Here is a 27,250-nt window from a genome sequence, read left to right as displayed (position 1 = left end):
CTCTCTCTATACAGGAACTATGGTAGACGTAATTGTGAATTATTAACTGTTAGGCATCACAGGCGCCATCCTGTAGAAGGGCCGGAAGACCAAACCCTGTTCGTTTGGCTTTGGGATGCGGTAAGTGGCCTGGAGATGCTAAGGCTGAAGGGGTGACCGATCCATTGGAGCAGACTGCGGGAAGAAGGGGCTGAGCAACGGTAATCTGTATTCGTTAGGCTCAGCTCGGCAGACCACAGGGCAGCCAAAGAGCTGGGGTCAGCCTGACCCGGATCTTGACTTTCCAAGACAGGTCACTTTAAGTTAATGGAAGCGCTGCATCCATTTGAATACGTTCATCACCACCATGCTGTATGGTTTTCCTGAGAATTGAATAAAAACAGTAACAGATGTCTGGGATTTTCATGTACGTTTAGTTCCTCGTTATACAAGTAGCTTTTTCATAGTTCTTGGTTGGTTTGACCTAACATCGTGCATGCTACACACACAGGTCATCGGCATTTACTGCCTGGAGATGAAACGGCATTTGTGGACAACTGGTCTCTCTGAGTTCCCGACAGGCACTTTGATTCATTTGCTTTCTGTCTTTTGTTTCTAATTATCCCCACGTGTCCTTACGGAGGAGCATTTTGGGGGGGGGTGTACACGAAGTTCCTGACTGGTAAAGAGCTAACTTCAAAGATGAAAGCCTCAGGATGTGCAGAGGTGGTGTAAGTGAGATAATGGAAGCAGAGAACTGCTCATTTATGCATTCATATCGTTCGGGTCTATTTGGCTTGAAAACTGGAGGGACAGGGAACTAGAAGCCCAGGTTATTGGAGGCCGCCATCTTTGCTCTGTTTGTCTTCAGCACCATGGGGTAAGGCGCCATCCAATCACCAGTGGTCCTTAGACAGAAGGGGCTACATTGGCTCCCTCACTAAGGTGCACACCAGCTAGGCTTCTTAGTCGTAACTCTGTTCCTGTCTTTAAATCTAGCCTTTAGCAGTGTCAGCCTCATGGGAGCGGAAGTGCTCTCTGTGGTCGTGGCGGCAGCGGTGGCGGCGATGATGTTACTGTATCTGTTGTAATTTATTCCTCCACACCATATTTCTCACAGACGCAGAGTCAGATGTTGGGTAATAGTAAAACATGTTCCCGAGTTGAGGTGCCAAACTTACCACTGTGCTGGTAAGCTCTTCCCAAATAGAGTTGGCCAAGAGCATAGGGAAATGCGCTGTCTCCATTTCTTGCGTCTTAAAGGGAACGCCTGGGAATTTTGATGGGGGCGTTGGACATAGATAGCTGGACAGACCTGGCTCTGACCTATGGCCTGTTAATCCTCAAGTTTGTGACTGGAGTAAAATTTAGCCTTGCCAGTGTAGAAGCTCAGGCCCACCAAAATGAAGTCCAAGGCTGTTGAGGGTCTAGAAGTAGGTGTCGTCCTTTCTATTTCCTTTAGAAGCAACTATGTTCTTATGTTCTTCAAAGGGCATCCTATGTCAGAATCCTGAGGGGTCACCCCCAGTTAGAGACCTCTCTTTATGAAGGGAGAAGGTGGAGCTTTATGGCTATACTTAAGTGACTGGTAGGGAAAATAAGATAAAATGGAATTTTACTACAAGTTGGATTTAGTAATGTTTGGGTTATGTTAAATAGAAGGGGGTCAGGCAGCCTTTTGGCTAGATGACCACATAATCCAATAAGATAGATCCATTGTCCAGTTCTCCAATAAAAATGGGTCAGGTAGAGACTTCATAATTTCCCAGTGTGTACAACTTGAACAGGAGAAAGGAAACTGTGCTGTTTTCTCTTTTAGGTCTCCAACCAGCTCCCAAATCATGACACGGAGGCGTCTTAGTTTATGAACGCTTAGCCTTATCTCATGCTGGTCGCTCGCTTGCTCTTTTAACTTAACCCGTTTCTCTTTATCTACGTTTTGCCTCAGGGATTTTTTTAAATCTTTTCTTTCTGCATGTCTTTCTTTCCTGCTGTCTTTATGAGCTGGCTGTCAGCTGCCTGGCTTCTGTCTCCCCTTTTCTTTCTCTTCTCCTTCTACTTATTCTCTCTCTGCCTGCGAGACCCCACCTATCCTTTTCCTGGCTAGCTATTGGACATCCGGCTTTTTATTAGACCAATCAGGTACCTGACGCAGGCAAGGCGGAAATAGCAGCACAGCTTTGCATAATTAAACAAATGCAACATAACCAAATATAGCGCATCTTACACAGAGTAATTTCCACAACATCGAAGGCAGAAATTTAGCTTTGACTTGATGCAGGATCCCGACGGGCATCCCTTAGGGGTGGGGGAAAGTAGCGAGACACCAATGACACAGGCATCGGGAACAAGTTGGAAACAACAAGCTCAGTTTTATTCCAGGAAGAATAAGCCTCATAAGACTCCCCAACCCTGCCCCAGGGGAGGAAATCCACTCTGCTGAGGCGATATGGGTGGGTCGCTGTCCATAGGTCCACGTCATCTCTCGTGGGCTGTTGTCAAGACCCTCTTGCTGACCCAGGCTGTCAGGAAATACCTACTGCGTATGCTCTTACCTACTGCGCATGCTCTTACCTACTGTGCATGCTCTCACCTACTACGCATGCTCTTACTATCAGTCTAGGCTATTACGAGATATCTCCTGCGCATGCTCTAGGCCAGCTATCAAGACCCATTGAGGCTGAGTTTCCCCACACTGACTGTCAACTATTCTCATCATACAGTGACATTTAAACACTCTCGTGTGGACGTGTGTGAATCGCACACAAGACCTAGATGTATTAAAGGACATGTCATTACACAGGTGTTACAATAAGCTTGGAAGAGTGTGTATCTCTCCCATGACCAACTCTCCTTTCTTTTCACGGGCACGGCCCACTGTTAAGTAGCAATATAACATCACAAACGACTTTTAAGAAACCATACCAAGAGCCAACTCCCTAAAGATCCAGTGTCCCTTAGACTTCCTTTTTGGGAACCAGGAGGCCATCTTTTGTTGAGTGGGCAATTCTTGTTTAAACACTAGTTGAGAAGCGAATCTCGGTGTTTAAATGATACTGTGTACATTGAGGGCATAGTGATAGCTTTGCTCTTTCAGAGTGATCTACAGTCGACAGAAAATGGGACGGCTGCTATCCTTCGCTTATTCACCCATTCTTTCGGAGGATTTAATTCACCACAAAGACTGGAGACTTTGCCGTTGTATCTCTCATCACGTTCTGAAATCTCTGTTTTGATTTAATGTATTCCTCATAAAATCTCCAGAATGCTGTTGACGGGTTGCCTTTGGGTAAGGGAAATGAAGTCACTGTCAATTCTGAACTCACTTTCAGTGCTGAGGAATGCTAATGCGTCACTATACGCATAGCTATGGGGAAACAGAACCCAAGTATTTGTGCTAACTATTAAAAATACAGACTTTTTCTTTTCTTCTTTTTTTTCTTTTTTGGCAGTCTCTAATGCCAGAAACACCTTAATTATTTCTCTTGTATACTGAACACTTTGTTAAAAAATGAGAAGCATAAATGAACTGTAGGTAAGCTGTGCCCTGTGCCGGATGTGGGAAGTTTGCTCTTAGTTCAGAGCAAGGCAGCATTGGCATGGTACACAGCTTTAAAATTTAAAGCCATTAACAGCACCAGAAGGATCCTTGTGTGGACCTCATAGAGACGTTACAGAGCATCCATCCAGGTTCCCAGTGGCGGTGTTGGGCAGACCCATGTTCTTCATTCCGTGGAGTCTAGGGCCCTGCCAGGTTAGGTGCGAACATTAGAAACCGGTGCCGTCTTCTTGTGAATTCTCAGACGACATCCAGAAGCACCCTGCAGACTTAAACTGATCCACCGCCAGCCCAAAGCAGGTATACTGGTCCGTGGGGCCATGTGTAGTCTCCTTTGATGTAGCAAAGCCACGTTCTAGGATGTTCACCTTCCTTTCCCTGAGCACCCAGGTCCTGAAGTCTCTCTGCCTGGAGACCTTTGTGCTTTTTGGTGGAATTCACAGATGCGAAGTTCCTAGAGAGACATTTGACTGGCCGTGATCCCATGAGTTCTACACCTCCACCTCCCCCCAACAGCCTATGTCTTCTATCAGTAGGGTTGCTGAGGTCTGTTCAAGTTCCCCATGGCTCCCATCCCCCTTTCACAAGAAGCAAAGCCAACTGTCTCTTTTCATTGAAATATATTTGGGGAACTTGCAGAAGCAAGCAGGGGAAAATGATAGTATTTTAGAGACAGGGAATGTTATACTTTAGTGTCGGGCATCAGTTGGATTTAGTAATTAAAAAGACTAGATAGATAAGATGCCCATTATGCTTACATAAATTATCACATCAGTATATTTTAAATATGCAGATGTATACTGGAGAGGTGTATTCTAAATCATATTTGGGAATTTTTATGCTCACCCATCCATCTTAAAAAAAAAACTCTTTAACTTGAAAAACTAACAGCATACAGAAGACGAGTCAGTTTTCAAATCTACTAGGTGCAAGTGTGTTTTCTGACTTTCTCCCATTGTCTGAGTAGTGTGTTGTTTCAGCGGACTGAATAAAACCTCAGTGGGCTCCAGTGGTTAATGAAGCTTCAACCCACCAGGGTGGGAGAATGAGGCTGGCTTTCTTAACAGCTAGGATGTTAATGATTACCTATCCCGGGCGAGCAGTGTGCTTTGAACCTAATCAGAAGGGTCAGTTGGTGTCTCCTGACCTCCTTTAGATAACAAACCCTCCTTCAGCACCACGCTGTTACCGCCACAGTGTTTCTTATTGAACCCAGAATTTTGGAGCTCTAGGAGAGACAGTAAAGCCAAACTCTGTTGAGATCACAGAGCTCATGGCGCAGGTGGGTCAGGAACCCAAGTCCCTTGAGCACTTTGCTCTCTCCTCCTCTACCGCCTCGACCTCCCGTCGTGGTGCTTCCTTGGTATTTTTATCTCCGGTTTCCCTTTAATCTTCCTGAAGTAGACTTTGACTTTAGTGACATCTGAAGTTTAAAATCAGTATCTTAATTAGGGACTGAGAGTGAGTGTGTTCCTATCAAGAGCGTATTGTTTCTCATGGGCATAGTTCCTGCTTCCACAGTTCTGCTGGTAGCCCCCTCCCTGGGCTGAGTTCTAGCCTCACACAGGGATTGCTGTGCCTTCTAAGCAATGCGCCCACCTCTACCTCCCAGGATTCAGTGCTCTTGAAGTAGAGGGCTGCTGTATCTGTTTATTTACTTACTTGGTCTTGTTAACTGTCCAGCACACAACTCGGAATTGCAGATGTAATATGGTAGTAAGATCATCCCTCCGTTGGTGTTTGACTCGAGCTTCTTCATAGAAATTCCGACTTTCTGCTTCTCGAATCATCTGTATACATCGGTCAGCGTTATTTGAGTTGAGATGCTGGCTTACATGATTAAAACTTAGTATGGTCATAAATGTGTGTCTATATGTATGCATGTGTGTGTGTGTGTGTGTGTGTGTTTATCTGTATGTGTGTCTGGGCTGTCCCTGCTGTTAGCAATAAGCAGCATTTCAACTCAATGCTGTTAACATTTTTTAGGATAGTTGATGAGCAGCCCTACTGGATGTTGGGTGTTTTGAGAAGTAACTAGCCCATTGTTCTTTTGTCTGCTTTTGAACCGAATGGTGACAGAGTCCAGCTGGCTCCTTTGAGCCTAGGGATCCCCATGGGTGCCACAGTGTTCTAGGTGTAACAGATGAAGTCTTGGGATGAGAAGAGCAAACCGTCCACAACTGACCTTGATGACCTCCCTCCTCCCTGCTTAACCGTCACCCACCCACCCCCACTCGCCCCATGTCCCATCCACGGACCATGCGACCTTCCTGCATGTGATCTCACAGTCCGTCTGCTTTTACCTGATGGGTACTCCATGCCTTTGGCTCCTTCCTGTCTGCCTCCCACTGTTTCGTTAAAAAACCCAATAGGCAATGTGTGGCCTGGATTAAAGTGCTGGGTGAGGTGAACCGCTGGACCAGTGGGGGCTGTCTGCTGAAGTGGGGGAGGCTGAAACGGAACAGACTGGGGGATTGAATGTTGGCAGAGTCACATCTGCAAAGTTCCGGATGCAGAAATGGCTGGTCTCGGATTCCCCTGAGATGTCTAGGTGGAGCAGGAAGGGTGGCAGCTTTTTAGATGAAATCCAGAGAGAAGACACATGTGGAGGAACATATATTTTGAAATTGTCTTTGTATTTGAAATCCCAGCGGATAAGCTTTAAGTGTGAGACGGATTTCTGCATGGCTTGGAAACGAGAATGGGGGGAGAGCAAACTGGGAACAGAGCAACCAGAAAAAGAAAGACCGCAGTGTCACACACAGGACACTAAGATTAGGTGCCCCCCCCCAGGATTTGTTTTCTCCCGAAAGGCCCTGGGAACCTTGGGAGTTTTCTAGGATAATGGGGAGTGTGTAAAGACTGAGCAAAGAGAAGGATGTGTCCACAGCACAAGGTGTGGCTCTAAGAAAACACAGAGAATTGGGGCCTTAGAAAAAAATCATAGTAGGGCCATCCTGGGAGGCAGAGGTAGGCGTTGCCTAGAAGGGCGGAGTGTGGGATAGAGAGTAGATTGTTTGGGTGCCTGTAACGTGTTTCAGGTTTGCGTCTTGTTTTCGGCTGTGCCGGTGGTCCATTTGTCTGACACTGAAGAGTTCTTTAAAAGGCAAATGAGAAGTTTCGCTTCCAGTGGAAACATGAGAGGGTCCTCCTGCGGTCCTGTAGTTTTCAGGAGGGGGGTGAAGAGGTCTCCATTGTCGCAGCCCTGATGCTGATGAGGGTGTTGACGAAGGTCTACTGTAAGGGGAAGGTCCTGTAAGTTACTGCCAAGAAAGCAAGGCCTGAGGGACAGAAAGAGGACCCAGGCCGACAGTAAACGTTTCAGATTTAAAGACAGGTTTTGATACCTATGCACAGTGGTGAAGGAGTAGTATCACGAACTTGCTGAAATAACAAAGAAGAGCTCTCTTTAGTTGATTGGTTCCGGTTGCTACTCAAAACATTGTTTGTTTCTTGGTTATATTGTTGGCATCTAGGTAGGGAATCGAATTTACTGATCCAGGCCACCAGCAGGATGGGCTCAGTGTGTGTGTGTGTGTGTGTGTGTATGTGTGTGTGTGTGTGTGTGTGTAATATGAACTTATGTCCTTTTATGTAGGTGAAATTGGATATTGATTCTCATCAGAGTCCAGCCTTAAGAGCATTGCATTTTTAAAGGTTTGTTACTTTGCTGTCTCTCGTGGCCTTGACAGTTCTATTTTATAAAAGGCCATCAAGTTACAGCAGTGATTTTTCATTCACTCCATTACCTGTGTTGGCCTGGAAGCAGTAACATGCCCGAGAAAGATTTGATGGTGGCATACACATTTCTTATTTTGAGATGTGGTGTTCTGTGATTCATGTAGTATATGACAGACAAGGTGTTGGGTATGGGATATTCACAGGTTAAAAACGATGCTAGGTTGTTTTTTTTTTATTTAAATGGCTTATAGGTAGGTGGCTGTTGGACTCTACCCATTTTATGCTTTTCTTCTGTTTGCGTGTGACTGGCTTGTCTTAGGGTTTCTGTTGCTTCCAGAAAGTAACTTCAATGGGAAAAGGATTCATTAATGCTTACATTTCTAAATCACTGTTCATCACCAAAGGAGGGCAAGGACTCAGGTAGGGCAGGAACCTGGAGGCAGGAGCTGATGCAGAGGCCATGAATGCAGTTTACCGACTTGTAATAGGCTTCCTAGGCCTATTTACTTATACAACTCTGGACGACCAGTCCAAGTGGTGCCACCCGTGGAGAGCCTGTCCCTCCTACATCAATCATTGGCCCAGAAAATGCAGGCCTCCCCACAGGCTAAGCTGATGGGGGCCTTTTCTCATCTGAGGTACCCTCTTCCCAAATGACTCTAGCCGACATAAAAACTAGCCAACACACTGGCTCTGTGCCCTGGAGATGGGTCTTAGAATTAAAGAGAAAGCAAGAACTAGGAGCATAACTAGGATGACAACATTGACATCAGCCCTGGGATGTTGGGAGCAACCTGCCCCGCCATCCACCTGGGCCCTGCCACAATTGCAGTCCCCAAATAATACACAAGACACTGTATTAATTATGAAGCTGTTGGCCTTGCTTGTTTCTTACTGGCTAGCTCTGACTTAAGTATTTACTCCATAATTGTTAATCTAAGTATTTCTCTTACTGGAGAAAAGGGTCTGGACTTCTTACCCCTATGGCAGCTACATGATGACTCTCTGTGTTTCTCCTTCCCAGAGTCCTCCTAGACTCCTAGTCCCACCCATCTTGCTTCCCTATTGGCCAACAGTGCTTTATTGACATATACACAGGACTTCCCCATCACTGGGATATTTCCTTAAATTTTCCCTTACATTTCGTCTTGAGTCAGTCTGGAGATGATGCCACGTTTAGAGCGAACCTCGTTTGGATGAGTAGTTAAGAGTTTCTGCATTTGTACATTGTGGGCATGCACATGCATGTGCACACACACACACACACACCTATATGCACATGCGGCTGCAGTGCATGTGTTTAAGGATCAGAGGTCAACTTCCTCTGTCACTTTCCACCTTGTTTCTGAGACAGGGTCTCTCACTGAACCAGCTAGGTCGGCTGGCCAGTGAGCACTGGGGAGCTGCCGGTCTCTGCTCACCCAGCACTGGGATAATCCACACCCCGCTGCCACTGACTGTGTGCGTGGATGCGGGGATGCTATTGCGCTTCCTTGCACAGCGAGCGCTTTATAGCGCTGTGGCTTCGGTCTCCGTTTCTCACTGCAGGCTTACACTATACTGATGTGAGAGATCCGTGGTACAGGTTCCCTTTTTAAGTTGCTCCTGTGTTGAAGAAACAAGTAAAGAGAAAAGCTGAATCACACGAAGACCGTGAAAGTGGGAAGACCTGGGCCTCTGTCTCTGCACCTGCCTCATTTCATTCACCAGGGAAGAGACTCTTTTCTCATCTGCGCAACTCAGAAAAGTAAAACACATAAGTTATCCGTGCAACATCATACCTGGCACTTGTAATACACTTACTTGCTGATGGCTATCCCGTAAGATTATTAAAAAAAAAAAAAAGAAACAGAAACGTTTATAGCTTGAGACGAGATATGAGATTCTAGACTTCTTGATTTTTGACACAGGGTTTCTGTCATAGCCCTGGCTGTCTGGGATCTCACTCTGTAGACCAGGCTGGCCTTGAACTCAGAGTTCCCCCTGACTCCGCCTTCCAAGTGCTGGGATTAAAGGCGTGCACTACCTCTTTTATCTGTGTATGGTTTAGCTGTTTTAAGTTTTCTAGTGCATTTAGTGTGTGTGTGTGTGTGTGTGTGTGTGTGTGCTGTGTACATGTGTATGTGAGCATGTGTGTGTGTGCATGCTACAGTACACATGTAGAGGTCAGAGGACAATTTCAAGGACTTTGCTTCTGCCGTGTAGATTTTGGAGGTTGAACTTGCAAGTGCCCTTACCTGTTGAGCCATCTTGCCTGTCCTCCCTAACAATTTGACATCTGTTTATTAAGTTATAGCTATCATTTGCTAAGCTACTCATAACAACACAACAAAGAATCCTGAATATATTCATAAAACATAACAAACAGGCCTTTACGATATCCCAAATTATTGTGGCAACATGAACATGATTTATATGTAAGAACTGACCTGATACAGGAAAAAAACAGAGCTTTGTTTAAGATACCCCCTTTCTCATAGTCGTTTATGTTTTTCTAATCTTACGGATCAGTGACTGGTGTTTTGTTTGTTGTTTATAGAGATTCGGTGAAGTAGCTAAGCCTCTCCGTTTGATTTTTTGGAAAGGTTTTCATTCTGCTTGGCAAAAGCATTCTAGTGAAGAGACCAATAATGTTCTGGTGGGCTGCGTTAGTGCCAACTACAGCCTCATGTTTCTGACCGGGTAGCAGGAAAACCAAATGTTTCTCTTTTCCCGTTTCCCGGACGTATTTATGTAATTTGTAGTATTTGTGTAAAGCTCTATTTTACAGGGTCTTCAGTTCAGAAACTTAACTGAGTTCTGTCTAGTTAACCATAAAACAAGAATCTCTAATTACGTGAGAGACTTGCCCCCAAAGGTTAAGAAATATGAGGAAGAGTCTTTTTTACGCCCTTAAGTATGTATACCTAAGAATAAAAGAAGTTAGCTTTTTTAAATAATTATTTTAGCATCACATTCCTGGCTATTTTTTGCTGTTGAGGCTATCAGAGCATAAATACACATGAATATCACTCTGAGATATATAGATAGAATCTCACGGGAGCAGAGAATGACTACAGTATTGGGTAACAGGAAAGACACAGATAAAACAGCTGTGTGACCAAGCAGGGCTTTTCTGCCAACACTTGAAGAATGGGAAATTGACTATTTAAGAGCAAGGAAAAATACGTCTTCCACGTCTCCAAAACCTTGAGGCAGAAGAAGACTGATATGGTTTAGAGACTGTGAAAGAGAGCTCATTTTGAGTTGGAGGGAACAGACGGTGGCCACCAGGCAGGGAGTTGGGTCCTAGCCATAGCTTTTAAGGACACAGTAATTAGGAATTTAGATTTTACTTGTGTGCATTGGGAAGCTGTTAATGGCTTCCCACCAGTGCGTCATAGATTGGATGTATGTTTTATGAAGTTTAGACAGAGGTGAGCAGCGAAGGAACTGGGAAGAGAATTGGGGGGCAAGGGGGGCTCCGTAGAGAAAGGATGGGGTTCAGGTGGTGGCAGGGAGCCAGTTCCAAGTGGATTTGGGGAATGGAATCATTCATTTTTATTAGATAAACAAGGTAAGGGGAATGCCAGGTTTCTGGAATTGCGACTTGGAAGAAAACAGCATTGCCATTTCTGAGGCAAGGGACGGAGAGGATATGGAGAAACAGCTTAGGTAGAGAGCAACAAAGGCTTTGGGGGATGTTGGCAGGTGGATGGTTTGGTCCCAGCTCTGAGCACAGAAGAGAGACCTGAGCTGGGGATGGGGGGGGGACATGAGGGGGCACAGGAAGTATTTACAGCCCTGGGAAGCATGCCGTTGGCTGTGGAGAAAACTTGGAGAGAGAGGAAGGTCCAGAATAGAGTCCCCCATTGGAATAATGGAATAGAGAGGAACGAGTGCAGAGTGAACGGTGTGTGCCCTGAACCCCAAGACCCAAGGGCATGCGGACAAGGACATCCGCTGAGCAGACAAGCGTGGGCCGATGGTCAGTTATGTAGGCTGCAAGAGCCACACCAAAGCCGTGGTAGAATCGCCAGCTAAAACGGGGCGGTGGCTCAGAGGGGACGAGAGGGCATGTGAGAGAGAAACTTGCTAGCACCTGAAGGGCCCCGTGCAGCTCTGCCTTTTGTGTAGCACACTGGCTGCAGCTGTGCATGCTAAGGGAGACACCCGGATCCCTGCCTCATGGCGTAGCCAGACGCAGGTGGGCAGCTCTGACTTCCTTACGCATCTAAGAAAACCATGCAATTAGTTGTCATCTTCCAGCCAAAGTGGACGCCTAGGGCAAGAGGCTTGCCTCTTGAAAGATGACCTACACACCAAATAATGTTTTTTTAAAAATACTTTTTTCATTAACTCTTGGAAGACGCAACGCAATGTAGTCAAATCGTTTTTTTTTTCACCCCAGCTCCTCCCAGATTTGCTCGCTCCTCCCCTCCCCATCGCATCCTCCTTAAAAAAAAAAAAAAAACAAGATTTAAATTACTAAATGACTGAATCCGGCTTGTGCTATCCATATACTTAGGTGTGGGCCATCCCCTAGAGCACGGTCAACCCACCGGGGACTGCACCCTCAAAGAAGACCCGATTTCCCTCCTGCAGTGGCTGTCAGTTACCAGTAGCTCCTGACTCATGGGTGGGACTTGGTGTTGGCCTCCTCGTCCACCTCCTGACTCCACGAGTGGGTTGTGGCCGTCTGGCTCAAGTTTGCACAGGTTCCATGTGTGCTGTTGTAACCGCTGTGAGCTCATAGGTGTGGCTGCCCCCGTGTCTAGAGAACAATCTGCTGTTGTATCTGCTTCTGACTCCTGGGGGTCTTCCCGCCTCCTCTTCCTCAATGACTGCCGAGCCTTGGGTGGAGGAGGTGTGATAGAGATGTCCCCGTTAGGGCTGAGTGTTCTGAACTCTCTCTCACTTGCTGCCCCTTGACCAGCCGTGGGTCTCTGCGTTAGTCACTGTCCACTGCAACAAGAAGCTTCACGGAGTGAAGCTTTGCAGACGCGCTTTTCTGTGGGCATAAAGATGAGTTACCGGGGGGGGGTCTGTTTATTGCTGTGTCCATTTAACAGGATGGTAGTGTGAGGTTCTCCATTACAGCCCTGTGACCTATCCAGCCGTAGGTCGTTGGCCCAGTAACGGTGCCTGATGTGTATTATTTTCTAGTCGCCTTATTGTCCAGACTGGATCCTATCATCATGCCTGTTCACATCTTCAAGCTAGGAGGAATGATAGCTGAACTAAATGAAGACAGAAAGGAATGGGTGTTTCTTAGATCGGTGATTCTCAACCTGTGGGTCCTGACTCCCTCCAACCCCCCAACAGGGGTCACATACAAGATATTTACATTACGGTTCCTAACAGCAAAATTACAGCTATGAAGTATCAACGGAATAATTTTATGGTCGGGGGTCATCACAACACGAGGAGATATTAGAAAGGTTGAGAACCACTGCCTTAGATCTTGCAGTCCTTGAGGCTAGAAGGAAGGGCGTGTTGGGGGGTACTGCGTTGTAATTGCTGCTAAACCACATTGGCTGTCTTGTATTTGGTCTTCAGATGAATTGACTGCTGGAACTATCTTTCAGCCTTCCTGAAAGTCATCATGGAATCTGAATTCCACGGTGCTAGCAGCCCTCCCCCCCCCTGCCGCGCTCCCAACACACACGCACACAATTCCTTTGCACGCATACCAGATTCCAGAGTAAGCAGGCCAAGGAAAGGCAATATTTGCTTTCAGGATGTGTTTAAAAGGCTAATGTGCAATGGTGGAGTAGCTCGCAGTCTTGCTCTGGGTTTGATATTTACATGGCTGAGGGAGGCTCAGCACATGCCAAGTTGATGTGTCTTTTATCCAACAGAAGAGATAGCCGGTGACTGAGAGGATGAACCCTACATGAAGAATGTGGGCAAGGTACTGACTGGCGTTTGCCACGTCCCTTTACTTGAAATGGCTTGATTACAGAACCACAGGTGCGCTGTGGAGTCCACTGGTCACAGTGGCGTAACCCCCATATCATACCAATGCATGTGTCCTTTACTTAAGGCCCTTGGCTCTGAATGTTTCTTGGTTTTTCTTAAAAATCAGGTCATTAGAATTGTGAAAGGGGATGGTAAAAGATAATATTATCTGTAGGACATTTGCCATTCCTATGCAGATTACTTAAAAAGTCAAGTAGCATCTCTCTTACTACACACGGAAAGAATGGGCTTTGTTTTTAAGACACGGGGCATTTCTGCGGGCAAGAGGCAAACGTGACTGAGGAAGTCTAGTATTTGGGTTTGGGCGTGTTCAGCCTTTCTCGTTTGGCCCATGTGGAAACCGAGGCACAAAGTGCTAGTCTGGTTTAGCACGCTGTTGGAAGGTGGTAGCTTTGTGTCCCTAGGTGTGTTTTTAGGATGTGGCAGCCTGTTGCTCAGGAAGGTCTTTGAATTTCTTGTGTGAGATGTGAGACAGAGACAACTCTTAGTGTTCACGGGCAGAAGGGAGCCAGGAAAGACATTGGGGGGGATAGAGGAGGATACTTGCTACCCTCCAGCCACAGGGCATATGCTGATGGTGTGAGGCTCCCTGCAATTTGTATATTTTAATTCGAGAGGAAATAGCAGCAGCATTGGGTGAAAACCAATAAGAAAGACGTTTGCTGTTGCTACAAGAGCCCCATAGATGCGGGGCGTGGGAGAGTCCTTGGTGCAGAGTTGAGAAGCCTGCGGAATATCTGGTCTTGCAGCTCATCCTTCACAGGTGTTAGGATACACATATTCAGCAAGCGCTCACCCCTCATCTGCTACCCTAATTAGTGTGATGATTTCGAAATTTCACTTGTGGCCGCCATTTATTATGAAGAGACCCTGTCGACTGATTTCTAGTTTGTGTGTGTCCCACTTAGGGTTTTAATTGTTATGAAACACTATGACCAAAAGCAACTTGTGGGGGAAAGAAAGGGTCCGCTTGTCTCACACTTCCACATGACCGTTCATCACTGAAGGAAGTCAGGACAGGAACTCAAGCAGGGCAGGAACCCGGAGGCAGGAGCCGATGCAGAGGCCACGGAGGGGAGCTGCCCACTGGCTTGTTCCCCATGGCTTGCTTAGCCTGCTCTCTTACAGAACCCAGGACCACCAAGCCCAGGGATGGCCCCACCCACAATGGGCCATCACTGATTAAGAATATACCCTACAGACTTGCCTAGAGCCCAGTGTTATGAAGACTGTTTCCTTGGCTGAGGTGCCTCTTTTTACTGTGTTACGGATCTGCTTGGAGCCTCTGTGAGCACCACACACTCTTTGCCGTGTCTCTACACAGTGCCTCTCTCCCTCCCCCTCCCTTCCGCGCTAGTTCTCCCGGAAGATAATCACAGCTGCTGACAGGACCCCTTGCCCCTCTCTCTGCTTTCAGAACAATCAACCATGACGACCGAATCGGGATCAGACTCAGAATCCAAGCAAGACCAGGAGGCTGAGCCCCAGGAGGCAGCAGGGCCTCAGGGACAACCAGGGGCACAGCCAGGAACAGAGCCTGCCGGTGGAAGCGGAAGCGGAAGCGGTGAGGAGCCTCCAGCCCTAGAGCAGTTCCCTGAGGCTGCTGCACACAGCACCCCGGTGAAGAGGGAGGTGAGCCTGGGGAGTCTCTGGGGAGGGTCACCCAGGGGAGGGTCCTCCCAGGCCTAAGTGCCACTCTGAAGGTCACCCGCTTCTGCCCTCTCACACTCAAGGAGGCCGGTGGTGTTGCTGCTGAAGGCTTTGAGTCAGGGGCATTCCTCATCCTTGGCTGGTACCTCCTGACTTTGATTAAAGCTGTTGCACTGGGCTGAACTACTGCCTAGATCTGAGTTTGCCTGGAGGGCAGACCACAAGCTGGGAGCCCCGCTAGGGCTCTGGCTGTTTCTCCCCAGCCATTATTCTGACCCAAGCATTGCCATCAACCTCCAGTGACTATTGATTTGGGGAGCCCCCCCCACGTATACATCCGTAGGTTTGTGGTGGTGTTCCTTGTGAGTGTGAGGGGATATCGGGAGCGATTACCTCTGCCCTCTGTGAGATGGAGCGCAGTAGTGGGGTTGCGTACTGAGCGTTCTTATCACGTAAATAAAAATCAGTAAGTTCAAATAGGTAGGTAAAAATCAAAAGAATGGCCAGGGATGAATCAGTATAGTCTGGGAACTTCAAACCCTAGTGTTTTAGAGTGCTAAGCCTACCGAGGAATGACTGACCTCTTAAGTGTTCCGAAGGGTTTTGCGTAGCCAGAAATGTTAGCAGATGTTGAATGAATGGGTATGAAGCTAGCTTGGGTGAAAGACTCCATCACGACACGTTACTATGACATTGAACCCTTGTCTATGAGGCGGGGTGTGTTACTGTGGTCACGTGGCATTTGCACGTTCCCATTTTTTTTTCCTAGATAGCGTGAATGGGGCTGGACAGACGGCCCAGCAATTCCGAACACTGGCTGCTCTTGCAGGAGATCTGGGTTCAGTTCCCAGAATGCGTACCATTGCTCACACCCTCCAGAACTTAAATTCCGGGGATGGTAATCCCTTTGCTGACCTCTGCAGGCACCAGGCACATACGTGGGCTGCACATACGTACATGCAGGCAAAGCACTCATACACATAAAATAAAATAACGTCTTTAAAAGCTGAAGGAAACCATGCAGTCAAGACACTTTGGCAAACCTGTGGTGTGTACTGCAGCTGTCATAGCAACTGACTGTGTTCTGCAGTAAACATTTTTCTGTAAGTGGGAACACCACACTGCAATGTTGTTTAAAAGTGTGTTATAGTAAATCCTTAATCCAGTAACATGTCCATTTATTGTAATTAGTTACTACGTACTGTACGTAAGTGTCTCAGCTGTACTTTCATGTATCTGCTAATACAGACCACCACGGACACATGAGCTGCGTAGTGGTTTTGTTTTTTGGTTTTTTTGGGGGGGGATTTTTGCAATGGCAACTATATCGCGAAGCAATAGGAATTATATGTTTACATCAGTTTCTCTTCGTTCTTGAGAATTCCATACACATATACAATGAACCATCCGCTTCTGCCCCCTAGCTCCCCTGCACAACTTTCCCCAAAGCCCTTCTAACTGATTCAGCTCTCACGTCTCAAGGGACCATATCATTCATATATGTGGTCTCTGTGGTGCTACACGGGCCATGCCTGTAGTCAAATGTTTGTGACGCCAACAATGGATACGATACTGAATCTGCAGAGGGAAATGTGCCTGGATGCACAGGGCAGACTCCTGAGTAAATCCTGTCTCATGACACCATTGGCCCGCTTCGGGAGACCCTTCCCGCCTTTACAAAATGTTAACAATGAATCATTCTGAAGGTCTTTCGTCAAAGATGTTTGCTTCATACCTGGAAGCGATGTTAGAGACACAATTAAGTGCATTTGGTCATAGAATGGTGATTAAAATGTGTCTGGATTTGAATTTGCTAAATTCTGTGACCCTTCGGGAAGTTTCCTAGCCTCCTTGGTCCTGTGGACCTTTATTTATAACTGAAGTTTTTAGTACCTACACATCAGAGCAATGAAGAAGATTGACTTAAGTGGAGGATTTGTGTAAATGGAGCTCTTAATTGGTCTAGATAATAAAAAAAAAAAGCCAGAGTCAGATATAGAGGGAAATGCTGAGAGGTCAGAGAAAAGGAGCAGCCACAACACACCTCACCTCCTAATCATCTCCATAGAGAAGAGAGCAGTTTCCTGTTTCTCCCTGCTTATATCCTGTTTCTGCCCAGCTGCATCACTTCCTGTTTGTCTGTACAGACCTCCAGACCTCTATGGTTAGCTAGTGGCAAGCTCCATTCTCTGACGCTCAGACAGACTTTCTTTGTGCAAGAAAGACATCAGACTTGCTAAAATGATTGACAGCCATGCATCACATGACTCTAATTGGCAGTTCATTTGAGACACTTGGTCTGCTTTTCCAGGCGTGGTGGATACCGATTTCATGGGTTCCGGAAAGATCTATCCTTGAGTGATGGTTGCCTAACATCTACACAAGAGAAGCAAGCAAACACCATTTGCAGCTGACATTTAACTAAGCCAGAAAGTTTGTTTTCATACAGATACTTTTAGTGGCGGGCAAACAGTCTCATCTCGAGTAGTATATAGAAAACGGTGATTCACAGCAAAATTTAAAAGTAGCTTCAGTTGAGTTTTCTAGTAATGAGACAACAGTTTAAATATGTTGGAGTCATACAAATTATAAAGTATCTAATAAGATGTATTGTGGGTCATAATTCCAGGATTATTTTACTTCTCCCTAAACTATGTCAAGGCCAGATTAGTGACATAGATTTCTTGCATTGACCATTTTGATGTTTTAATACAGTCAAAATAGTAGGACCAAGTTTATTAACTTGCTGAAGTTTACTTTTTCAATTCCCTAGGCTTTTCAAGTTGGCCATTCCATCATTTTTTAACTTAGTTATTTTAACCTAAGCCACCAACTTGGATTCCTCCTGAATCAGTATTTAGAATGCATACGTTGAAGTACAGCCATTCACTACTTTAGGTTTTGGGTTTGTTTGGATATATATACACATTGCGAAGAACTGCTTACAATTCATGGATACTTTTGGTGGGAGAAGGGACTACATTCTCAATCTTATATATGAACACCAAGGTAGGAAAATGCAGGGGAAGCAGAAACCTGCATCAAAGGCCTTAAAACAGGTACACTAAAAATGACTCTGCTTCTAAAAATAAAAAGTGGTAGGAACTAGTGAAAGTTGAAATGACAAACCACCAATGCCGGCTTTGCTCTAGATCCCAAGCCCTTTTAGCACCCGGCTGGTGGTCCCTCTGTGTGAGAAATCCTGTGTGAATTTCAAGGGTCAGCCCTGAGCATTGGTGTCTTTCTTTTTCTGTGCACTGCTGGTGTTGCCATGGGTGCCGTCCAGCCACGCATCACGACAGCACGCCACCCATCTCGGTGAGCAGATAAAAAGAAGAGGGGTGGGTGAGAAACATCTGGTGTTCAGGGATGCCAGGGGGGGGTGGTGGCTGACTGGGTGAGGGGAGGGTCTCATGTTCCGTAGGAGGTTTCTCTGCAGTTGTGAGACTGGCCCAGAACAGACAGACTGTAGAGATCAGGCAGATGAAAGCTTCACGCACATTTGACGCGTCCTCACGCCAGCTCGTTACCAGGAAGGGAGCAGACCCCGGGGGGATTACACTATGATGAACTTCAGCTCTGCTGACTTCCGTGCACTGACGCAGAGCAGAATCAAGTGTCTTCCCTCTTGTAAAGTTACCGTCGAGATTAACACTCCCAGCTCTCTAAGCCTTAACATTTGAATCTTGCAAGTGTACGTATGGGTCTAACGGGTCAGGGAGTGCAGAAGTTATCTAGTGAACCATGAAAACCGTGGTGGTTTATAGACCTCCGCTCTCCAACGCCTCTGAGAAGTCAGGAATGGCTTTTCCTTATTTGCCTCGTGAGATCTTAATGGAATTGGCTAATTTTCTTCTCTATGAAGTCCTGGGTCAGCCGAGAAAAGCCCCTCGTGGTACATTTAAGAGTGATGGGGTTATTTAGGTGTAACCAGGCTTCAGGGATCTTCAAATCGGTGTGTCTGCTCCTCGCATGGCAGTCGAGACGGCTCACATCCTCTAGGAAACGGTACCGCGGTCTGTCTCTCTGGAGCTGTGCAGTGTCTGAGCAACTCAATATCCTGTCCGATATGAAAGGCGCTCATTGTTGCTGTTCACAGGTCAGCGACAAGGACCGGGACTTCGCCATCGCGGCTGCGAAACAACTTGAGTATCAGCAGCTTGAAGACGATAAGCTCTCTCAGAAATCGTCCAGCAGCAAACTCTCACGGTCCCCACTGAAGATCGTGAAAAGACCCAAAAGCATGCAGTGCAAAGTGACGCTTCTGGATGGATCGGACTACGGCTGCGATGTGGACGTAAGTGTGTGCTTGAAAGCGGGGAGCGGGCCCGCGGAATGTGCAAGCTGACTTTCCCGGGATTCGGGGAAACTCAAGTCATCCTCACTCAAAGCACAGTTGGTTACCTCTCTAACGGGAGATTAGATTACTACAAGTTCTCAGTGTCACAAAATGGTGACAATATATATAAAAACAAATGCAGATGGACTCTCTTAGCATTTTCCATGTCAGAGACAAAGGCGTTGAAGGCTTAAAAAGGCTCTTTGCTTTAATGCTCAGGTTGTGAGCGATACTTCAATTTTACCTTTTCTATTGGCATAATGTATGGCCCGGACACCCTGTGTAAAATTCTATACGTAGTAATAATTGGATAACTTAAAAGCTCAAGATGATCACGTCCTTTCCTTTCTGAGTAATGATTTAAAAAAAAAAGAAGACAAAAATTACACGTAGTAGACTCTGAGTCTCCATGTAAAATATTATACTTCTCCTTGTTGTGTCCGTGTGTCCTCCCATTCTGCATTCATCCGCCCCATTCTCTTTAAAAATACTTTTATTTTTAAAGTCATATATACATGTGTTTATCTATGTGATAGTATATGGACATGAGTGCAGTACCTGAAGAGACCAGAAGAGGGTGTCATCAGAATCCGTGGAACTGGGGTTTGTGAGCACTTACGGGCTGTAGGAATGAGTGCTGGAAACTAACTCAGAGCCTCTGGAAGATCTGTTAGCCACTGAGCCATCTCTCCAGCTCCCATCCCTTTCTTAGAACCTATTTGTCATTCTAGTTATATTTTGTGTGATAGTGGAGTTGGAATTTTCTTTGGGCCGCCAACCAGCTCCCAAATAAAGACACAGAGACTTATTATTAATTATGAATGATCAGCCTTAGCTTAGGCATGTCCCACTAGCTCTTTTAACTACATTTTTCCTGTGAGGATCTACTTTATGAGAAAATTTGCTGTGCAAAGAGAAGCGTCCATAGCTCTAATTGCATTTATATAATGGGATGAATGGGTTGCTTTATCATCCCCTGGTCATTGCTATTTTCTAGGGAAGATGATACATGGATAAAATGTCATGTTTGGACATAATGCCTTGGGGATGACAGATAACGTGTATCATTCTGCCCATTAAATTTATACCCAATGACTTGGGTTCTTTAGAGATAATCCCTGTGATTTTTGAGTATAGGATCCTTATGTGATAGTTAACTTGATAATCTATTGTTACATTAAGTATCACTGTGATCATGTTGAGTGACATTTCAATGTTGACCTTCCATTTATGACATTATAAATTGGAAAGATTTACAAGCATACATTTTTTAAACCTTATCATTGAAAAAATTCTCACAATCATATTTTATTTCGATCAGGTTTTCCCTTCCATCGGTTCCTTTCAGATCCACCTCCTTACCTACCTAATTTCATGCGCTCTCTCTCTCTCTCTCTCTCTCTCTCTCTCTCTCTCTCTCTCTCTCTCTCTCTCTGTCTCTCTGTCTCTCTGTCTCTCTGTCTCTCACACACATGCACATACAAAACAAAATACGAAAACCCACAAAAATAAAAATGAAAACTCAAAAAAAGAAAAGCCCAGCTCAAACAAAGCAGACAGAAAGACTACAAAACAACAAAAAACAAAACCAAAAAAAACAAAACAAAACAAAAACACCATTGAATTTGTTTTTTGTTGACCAGCTCTTTCTGGGCATGAGGCCTACCCTGAATTGTCTTTTTCTATACCCAGTGATACTCCATTGGAGAAAACTGATCTTTTTCCTTTGGCAGCAAGTATCAGGTGCAGATAACTGTCTGACTAAGGGTGGGCCCTGTATCTGCTCCCCCTTCTCAGTGCTGGCACCGCGTTGAGCCTGAGCCCGCCCCTGCTACCACAGCCTCTGTGAGTTCGTATGTGCATCCCTTCTGCCGTGTGTGTCTGGAAGTCACTGTTCTGTTGGAGTCACTCATCTCCCCTGGTGCTCTCAGAATTTCTCACCTCCTCTCCTGAGCTCCGCGGAGGTGACTTCCCGTCTGGGATCCAGTGCTCCTGCACATTGTCCAATTGCAGGCCTCAGTATTGGTTCCCGTCAGCTCTGATGACAGCTCAGCAAGACACCAATCTGTTGGTACAGCGGTTTTTCATTATCAGTCCCTTTAACGGATTAATAGTCTTCAGTTTTCCACAAGACCTCTCCGGTCTCAGGTCTGAGCCGCTTTGGCAGTGTCAGGCATGGGTTTCATCTCATAGAATGGGCCTTAAACCCAAGTTGGAAGCGGTCGGTTACCCCTGTAACGTTTCACCAGTATGCAGTTCTGTGTTAAGACCCGTAGCCGGGTTGATGGTTACCTTTCTTCCTCAGTAGCATTCGGAGTACCTTCTAGTACCGTGAACAATCATCAGTAGGATTGATGCCTCTAGTTGGGCACCAGCTTCACCTCTCCATGTTCGGTGAGATGTATGAATGTTATCTTCAGCACTGGGGACTCGTTGTCAAGTTGTGGGAAGTAACCGATGGTGTTGGTAATAATAGCCTTTGGTATTTGGGGATTCCTATGAGTTATGTGGTTTCTTGATGTTTAATTTTTTTAGTTCTTTATATAGTGTAGATACTAACCCTCTTGCAGATGTAAAATTTGTGTCACCAGTATATCATTGGTGAAGATCTTCTCCCACTCTGTAGGCTGTCGCTTTGTTCGAATGGTGGTGTCCTTTGCCAGACAGCTTTTCAGTTTCGTGAGGTCCCACTTATTAATTGTTGTTCTTCATGCCTGTGCTATGGGTGTCATTTCAGGAAGTTTTTTCTTTTTTTTTTAATGTGCCAGTGAGTCCAAAGCTGTCCCCGCTTGGTCCTCTACCGGATTCAGTGTGTATGACCTCACGTTGAGGCTCTTGATGCATTTGTAGCTGAGTCTTTGTGGAGTGTTTGTTCGGATCTGTTGTTCTTCATGCAACATCCACTAAGCATGCTTTTTTGATCTAAAATGTTCACCAGCAAAGTAGCTGCCAGTGTCCTAACAAGTGGTAAGAAAGGGTGTGTTCACTACCCACCTCTTACTGGGAAAGATAGAGGATGTGGTGAAGCTCTCGAGAGTCATTCATTGCTGCTTGATTGGGCCAAAAGAAAAAAAAAAAGATGGTAAATCCATATGGTGCCTCTCTGGGTCCCCGAGAGGTGCTGCTGCTTGACATTCCCTCCTGTGTTTGACCTGAACTGTGGGGTGGAGGGAAGGCGTAGCTGGACGGTGCCATGGACATCCCAGGAAACAGAGTGGGTAGGGGTACAGAAGGTTCTGGTTTCCCCGGAACTGAATCTCCTTAGAGAACCGGATCATGTCACTGAAGTACGGCTTCTTACGTCGGGAAGGGTCTTACCGACTACAGTTGCACGGGCCGGAATCTCGTGCTCTTGAGAGGCAGAGCTGGTGTGTTGACAGCCCAGAAGGAGATAAACCTTTGGCTCTATAAAAGAAATAGTATGCGTTGGCGGGGCACCAGTCCTGGTCATCATTTGGGTACAGCCGTGTTTGGGTGTAAGTGATTACAAACGCGGAGGAACTGAAAGGGGTGCGGAGCTGTCAGGCCTGCTTGTGGAGTCTCAGGTCACTTCTGTGGAAGACCGTGCAGGTGACGTTGAACTGTCGAGTAGACCTGGACTTAATGGTGTCTCCAGGGCCATCCTGCTTGTGTGTGAGCCTGCCATCTGGCAGGAACGTGATTTGAAGCAGCTTCCTCAAGCTTTAAGTGTTGATTTTTTTTCCTGTGGTTTGAATGTGTTTTTCTAAAGTTTGCCTGTTGGAAACCTGTCCGTTAACAGCATGCGGAGCAAGGACTCTGGGGGAGATAGACAGGGTTAGATGAGGTCATAGCGGACAAGGCCTACATGGCATTGATATTTCTGTGAGGGAGACGTGAACAAGACCTCCAGCAGCGCACAGAGCTCTGTCTCGCAGTGCAATATCCTCCGCCATGTTACAGCGCTGCAGGAAGAGTCTCGCCAGGCGCCTAGAACAGTGAGCCAGTAAACTTCTGTTCTTGGCAAACTACCCAGTCTCGGGTATTTCGTCGTAGAGACAGAAGAGATTAAGGAAGTTTACTGGGCATTTGAATTTGAGTGAACATATTTGCCTTAAAGGTGTGTTATCGAGGGCCGGTGAGGATAGGTTAGCGGGGGTGGGCATCTGCCACCAAGCCCAGCGATCTGAGTTCAGTGCCCTGAACCCTTGTGGTAAAATAACTAACTCCCAGTTGTTCTCTGTCCTTCACACTCGTACCCGGGGCGTGTGGGCTCCTGTTTCCTGCACGGAACGCACGCAAAGAAAGGAAAGAAAAATGTATTTAAAAAATGAAGCGATTTAAAATACTTTCGAAGTGTATCCTGTCCTAAGGAAATGGGAATTATGGGAGCTGTCTTATAATGGCGCTAGGGGAAATTAATTCTGACATGAGCTCATCTCCCAGAAAAATTTAGAGTGTGATCTGAAACCCTTCTCAGGAGAAGGACTGGGGAATTTGCTTACGTTTGCATACATTGAGTATGAGCCTTCAGAGGGACCAGGAGTCGTTCTCAAGGACTTAGGGAGGTTGCTGTCGAGGTCAGGGATACAGTGAGTCCGTCTTCAGTGAACACAGAGAATGTTTTAGAGGTTAACATTGGGGTAGGTAGTTCATGCCCTGCCTTAAAACTGAAAGGATCTAGGGAAGAAGCTAGATGGATTAAGAGAGGCCGTGTTTCCCTCAGACAGCTCTCTTCCTTCTGGTGGAAGAAGCCGTGTGGCTTCCCTACAAGTTGCCCCAAGATGGGCAGCTGCAGGGGACTTTAGAACAATGCAGAAGGCAGACTCAGGCAGAAAGTCCTTTGCGCACTTAGCAAAGTTCTTCCCATAGCTAACTTGATTGCCGTCATCATTTCAGTGACGTGCACACGGCTCAGCTGTGTCACAACTTAGTCACGAGCCTTTTCAGCCACCTAGGAAAGGTGACTTCTCTGTCTCAGACTGGTGACAACTGGTGAATAAATGGCTTCCAGTTTGTTATCATTTGTCACAAAGGTCGGCACAGGCACATGTGTGCACACATGCATGCGCGTGCATGTACATACACACACACACAGACCGTTGATTAGCGTGGACCTCTTTACTTTGGAAATCATAGCTGTATTTTCCCCTGATCAGCCGTACTGCAGTGGGAAGAGACCCAGAGATCCAGAAAAGTGAAGTATTAAAAAGCATGTCTCTGACATCGTGACGGAACACTCATGTTGAGTGAGAGCATGCCCCGTGCTTCAATGCTCGTATTGTAACACCGTGGCTGTACACTCATACTCAGACAGTGCCCCGTGTTTTAATGCTCACACTGCAACACTGTGACTGTACACCCGTGTTGAGATCATGCCCCATGCTTGAATGCTCACACTGCAACACCGTGACTGTACGCCCGTGTTGAGATCATGCCCCATGCTTGAATGCTCACACTGCAACACCGTGACTGTACACCCGTGTTGAGAGCGTGCCCTATGTTTCAATGCTCACACTGCAACACCGTGGCTGTACACCCGTGTTGAGATCATGTTCTATGCTTCAATGCTCACACTGCAACACCGTGACTGTATACTCATGTTGAGATCATGCTCCATGCTTCAATGCTCACACTGCAACACCGTGACTGTACACCCGTGTTGAGAGCGTGCCCTATGCTTCAATGCTCACGGTGTGTATTCTTGCAAACTTCCCTTTAATGGCGGACTCACATCACTGTAGCATGCAGTGGTTCTCTCTTTGAGAGGCCTGTGCTTCTGTCATTTTTCAGACTTCGTTCTTGGGTGCTTGCAATCTGTAAAAAAAGGAAAAGGTCATACAGGCAGCCTAGCTTGATATATGCTTCGGGAATGTTCCCATGCCTCCAGATTTCCATATATGCCAACAGAATCGTTACACACGATTTATCTCATACTCACGATGACCGACCAGAGAACACAAATGACTTCTCATTGCCAGTTTGCTACCATTGGTTGAGGGAAACAGAATTCTCCCTCCCCATGCGGCACGGGACATGATGATCGCCCTGTCAGTTTCCATCCGGACACTTGTATGTGGGGCAGACATCTTTGTCTCTCAGCTGATCAGTGTGCAATATTTGAAGCATTGGGTAGTGTAGTTTGGTTTACATTCCTCTGAGGTCCCAGCAAGTGGACTGACACAGTGTGTCCAGGCTTCTGACATTTAACAGGAGGCTGTAGTGTACAAATGGGTTGTGGTACGCTTACAGCTCTCCTGGGGCGTAGCGAGCTCTAGGACAGCAGATGGGGCATCTCGGAAGCATCGTGAGAAAGGCAGTATTGTCGGGTTTCTGTTGCAAGGATCGTTTAAAAGGGTCCTGCTGGCTTCCTCTCCCCTTGTGAATTCCCAGTTTACTTAGCCCCTAAATATCCTGTCAGTCTCGGTTCCTGAGAATGCAACCCAGGCATATCCATGGTAGATTCATATCTTTGGGCCAGTCACACTAGAGAAAGAATTGAATCCAGACTGAGATGAATCAAATGTAGCTTTTGCAAGATTCGGTAACATCATGAAAGCCTTAGCCCCTGTTTAGTTAGGCCTTGTCCAGACTCAGGCCTCTGCAGATCCCTTCCTGACAGGTCTACGTTTGAGTGGCAACAACACTGTCCCGTGCAGCCACCTGGAGATGCTCGTCTGTAGCCATGCAGGGGCCATGGAGATTGTCAAGCTGTGTCCCAAGTGTGCTTCTCTCCTCTTCTAACTATGGTCAGGAAGGGACTTTCCCAATGGTCTGCGTTGGTGGTTATTTGATTGTCTGCCTGAATCTCACTCCTATTCCATGTTCTTTACCTCTGAGATGTGGTTAGAAGGAATGATTCTAAATCTGAACCTTTTCTACTTACTTCCATGAGTTCTGGGGGAAAAAACACTTTCTGAACCTTTTCTGTTTACTTCCATGAGTTCGGGGCCGGGGGGGACTGAACCATTTCAAAGCTCTAGAGAGAATGACAGAATTGCCCTAATGAAGGAGCTTGATCCAACACTTACTTCCTTTCTTGAATTACCAGAAACAGGCAAATATAAAATATGATATATGACATTTCCACAGCCTGAACAAATATTGTTCGCTCAAGAAAACGTATAAATCAGAGATTCTCAATCTGTGGGACTGCAGATTTTTACTTCTCCCGTGACGTGCCCCTCTTGATGATGGCATGTTATGTCTAACATCTGTCTCATGGTCTAACCTCATGCCCCCACCCAGCACCTTCCAGACCCTGGAGAATGGGATGACATTAGTTAACCTTTCTTCCCTCATGGGATGGCCCTTTGTGTAACCGTAGGAACATTGTGCATGAGGATGGTTAACGTGCAATGTCTTTTACCTGGCGGAGATGCCGTGAGATCTTTCCAAGGTATTGACATTTGTCCTCATTAAAATGTGGTGGAGACGACAGACTTTCCTCCTGAAATAGTTAAGCCTCTTCTCCTGGTATTCATTTTCAAAAAGTAATAAGCTTTAATAGTCCGTCGTGAGTGTCGCCATGGCCTATTAAGTCCTCTGAAGGAAATTAATGTTGGAAAGGCGAGCATCGAGGCCGAGGAGTAGGAACAATAGAGTCTTCTGGTTGACATCGTCTAGTATAGGTTATGTTTGGAAAAGCCAAGTAGATTTTGAGAGCTTGAGTGCTTAAGTCATTCGGTGATGGGTAACGCGTTACACACTGCTAAGGACAGTTCACTGAAGAATTCCTCCTGTATTTACCCCAGCTATAAGATCATGTTAATGTGTGTATGTACGTGTTTGTATATGTGGGTTTGCTTGCATGAGTATGTGTGCATGTGTGTCTGTGTACATGAGTGTGTGTGCGTGAATGCATGGGTGTATGCACCTGTCTCTATGTGTACACGTCTGTGTATGTTCACGTGAGTATGTGTACATGTGATGAGTATGTGTGTGTACATGTGAGTATGTGTGTGTACATGTGAGTATGTGTGTGTACATTTGTATGTGTGTGTACATGTGTGTATGTGTGTGTACATGTGATGAGTGTGTGTGTACACGTGATGAGTATGTGTGTACATGTGGTGAGTATGGGTGTATGTGTGTGTACATGTGTGTATGTGTTTGTACATGTA

At 46.1% G+C, this 27,250-nt stretch overlaps 1 protein-coding gene across 21 annotated transcripts in view; it reads left to right on the top strand.

The window, feature by feature from the left end:
* Positions 1-27,250, top strand: part of Epb41l3 (erythrocyte membrane protein band 4.1 like 3) — a 211,674-nt gene that overhangs the window by 115,762 nt on the left and 68,662 nt on the right. For 20 of the 21 annotated variants that reach the window (XM_040752870.1, XM_040752872.1, XM_040752865.1 and 17 more), the window contains exons 2-3: positions 14,598-14,812; positions 18,930-19,127. In XM_040752870.1, coding sequence (XP_040608804.1) covers positions 14,609-14,812; positions 18,930-19,127 — 402 coding nt within the window. In that variant the 5' untranslated portion in view covers positions 14,598-14,608. Of the gene's footprint in view, positions 1-13,062; positions 13,113-14,597; positions 14,813-18,929; positions 19,128-27,250 lie in introns of those variants that run through there. The other variant, XM_040752868.1, reaches the window with a different exon arrangement.

The sequence above is a fragment of the Mesocricetus auratus genome, unplaced genomic scaffold (genome assembly GCF_017639785.1).
Source record: "Mesocricetus auratus isolate SY011 unplaced genomic scaffold, BCM_Maur_2.0 Super-Scaffold_100010, whole genome shotgun sequence".
Classification (NCBI taxonomy): Eukaryota; Metazoa; Chordata; class Mammalia; order Rodentia; family Cricetidae; genus Mesocricetus; species Mesocricetus auratus.
The sequence above is the reverse complement of the archived record's forward strand: the minus strand, read 5'-3'. Positions and strand labels throughout refer to the sequence as shown.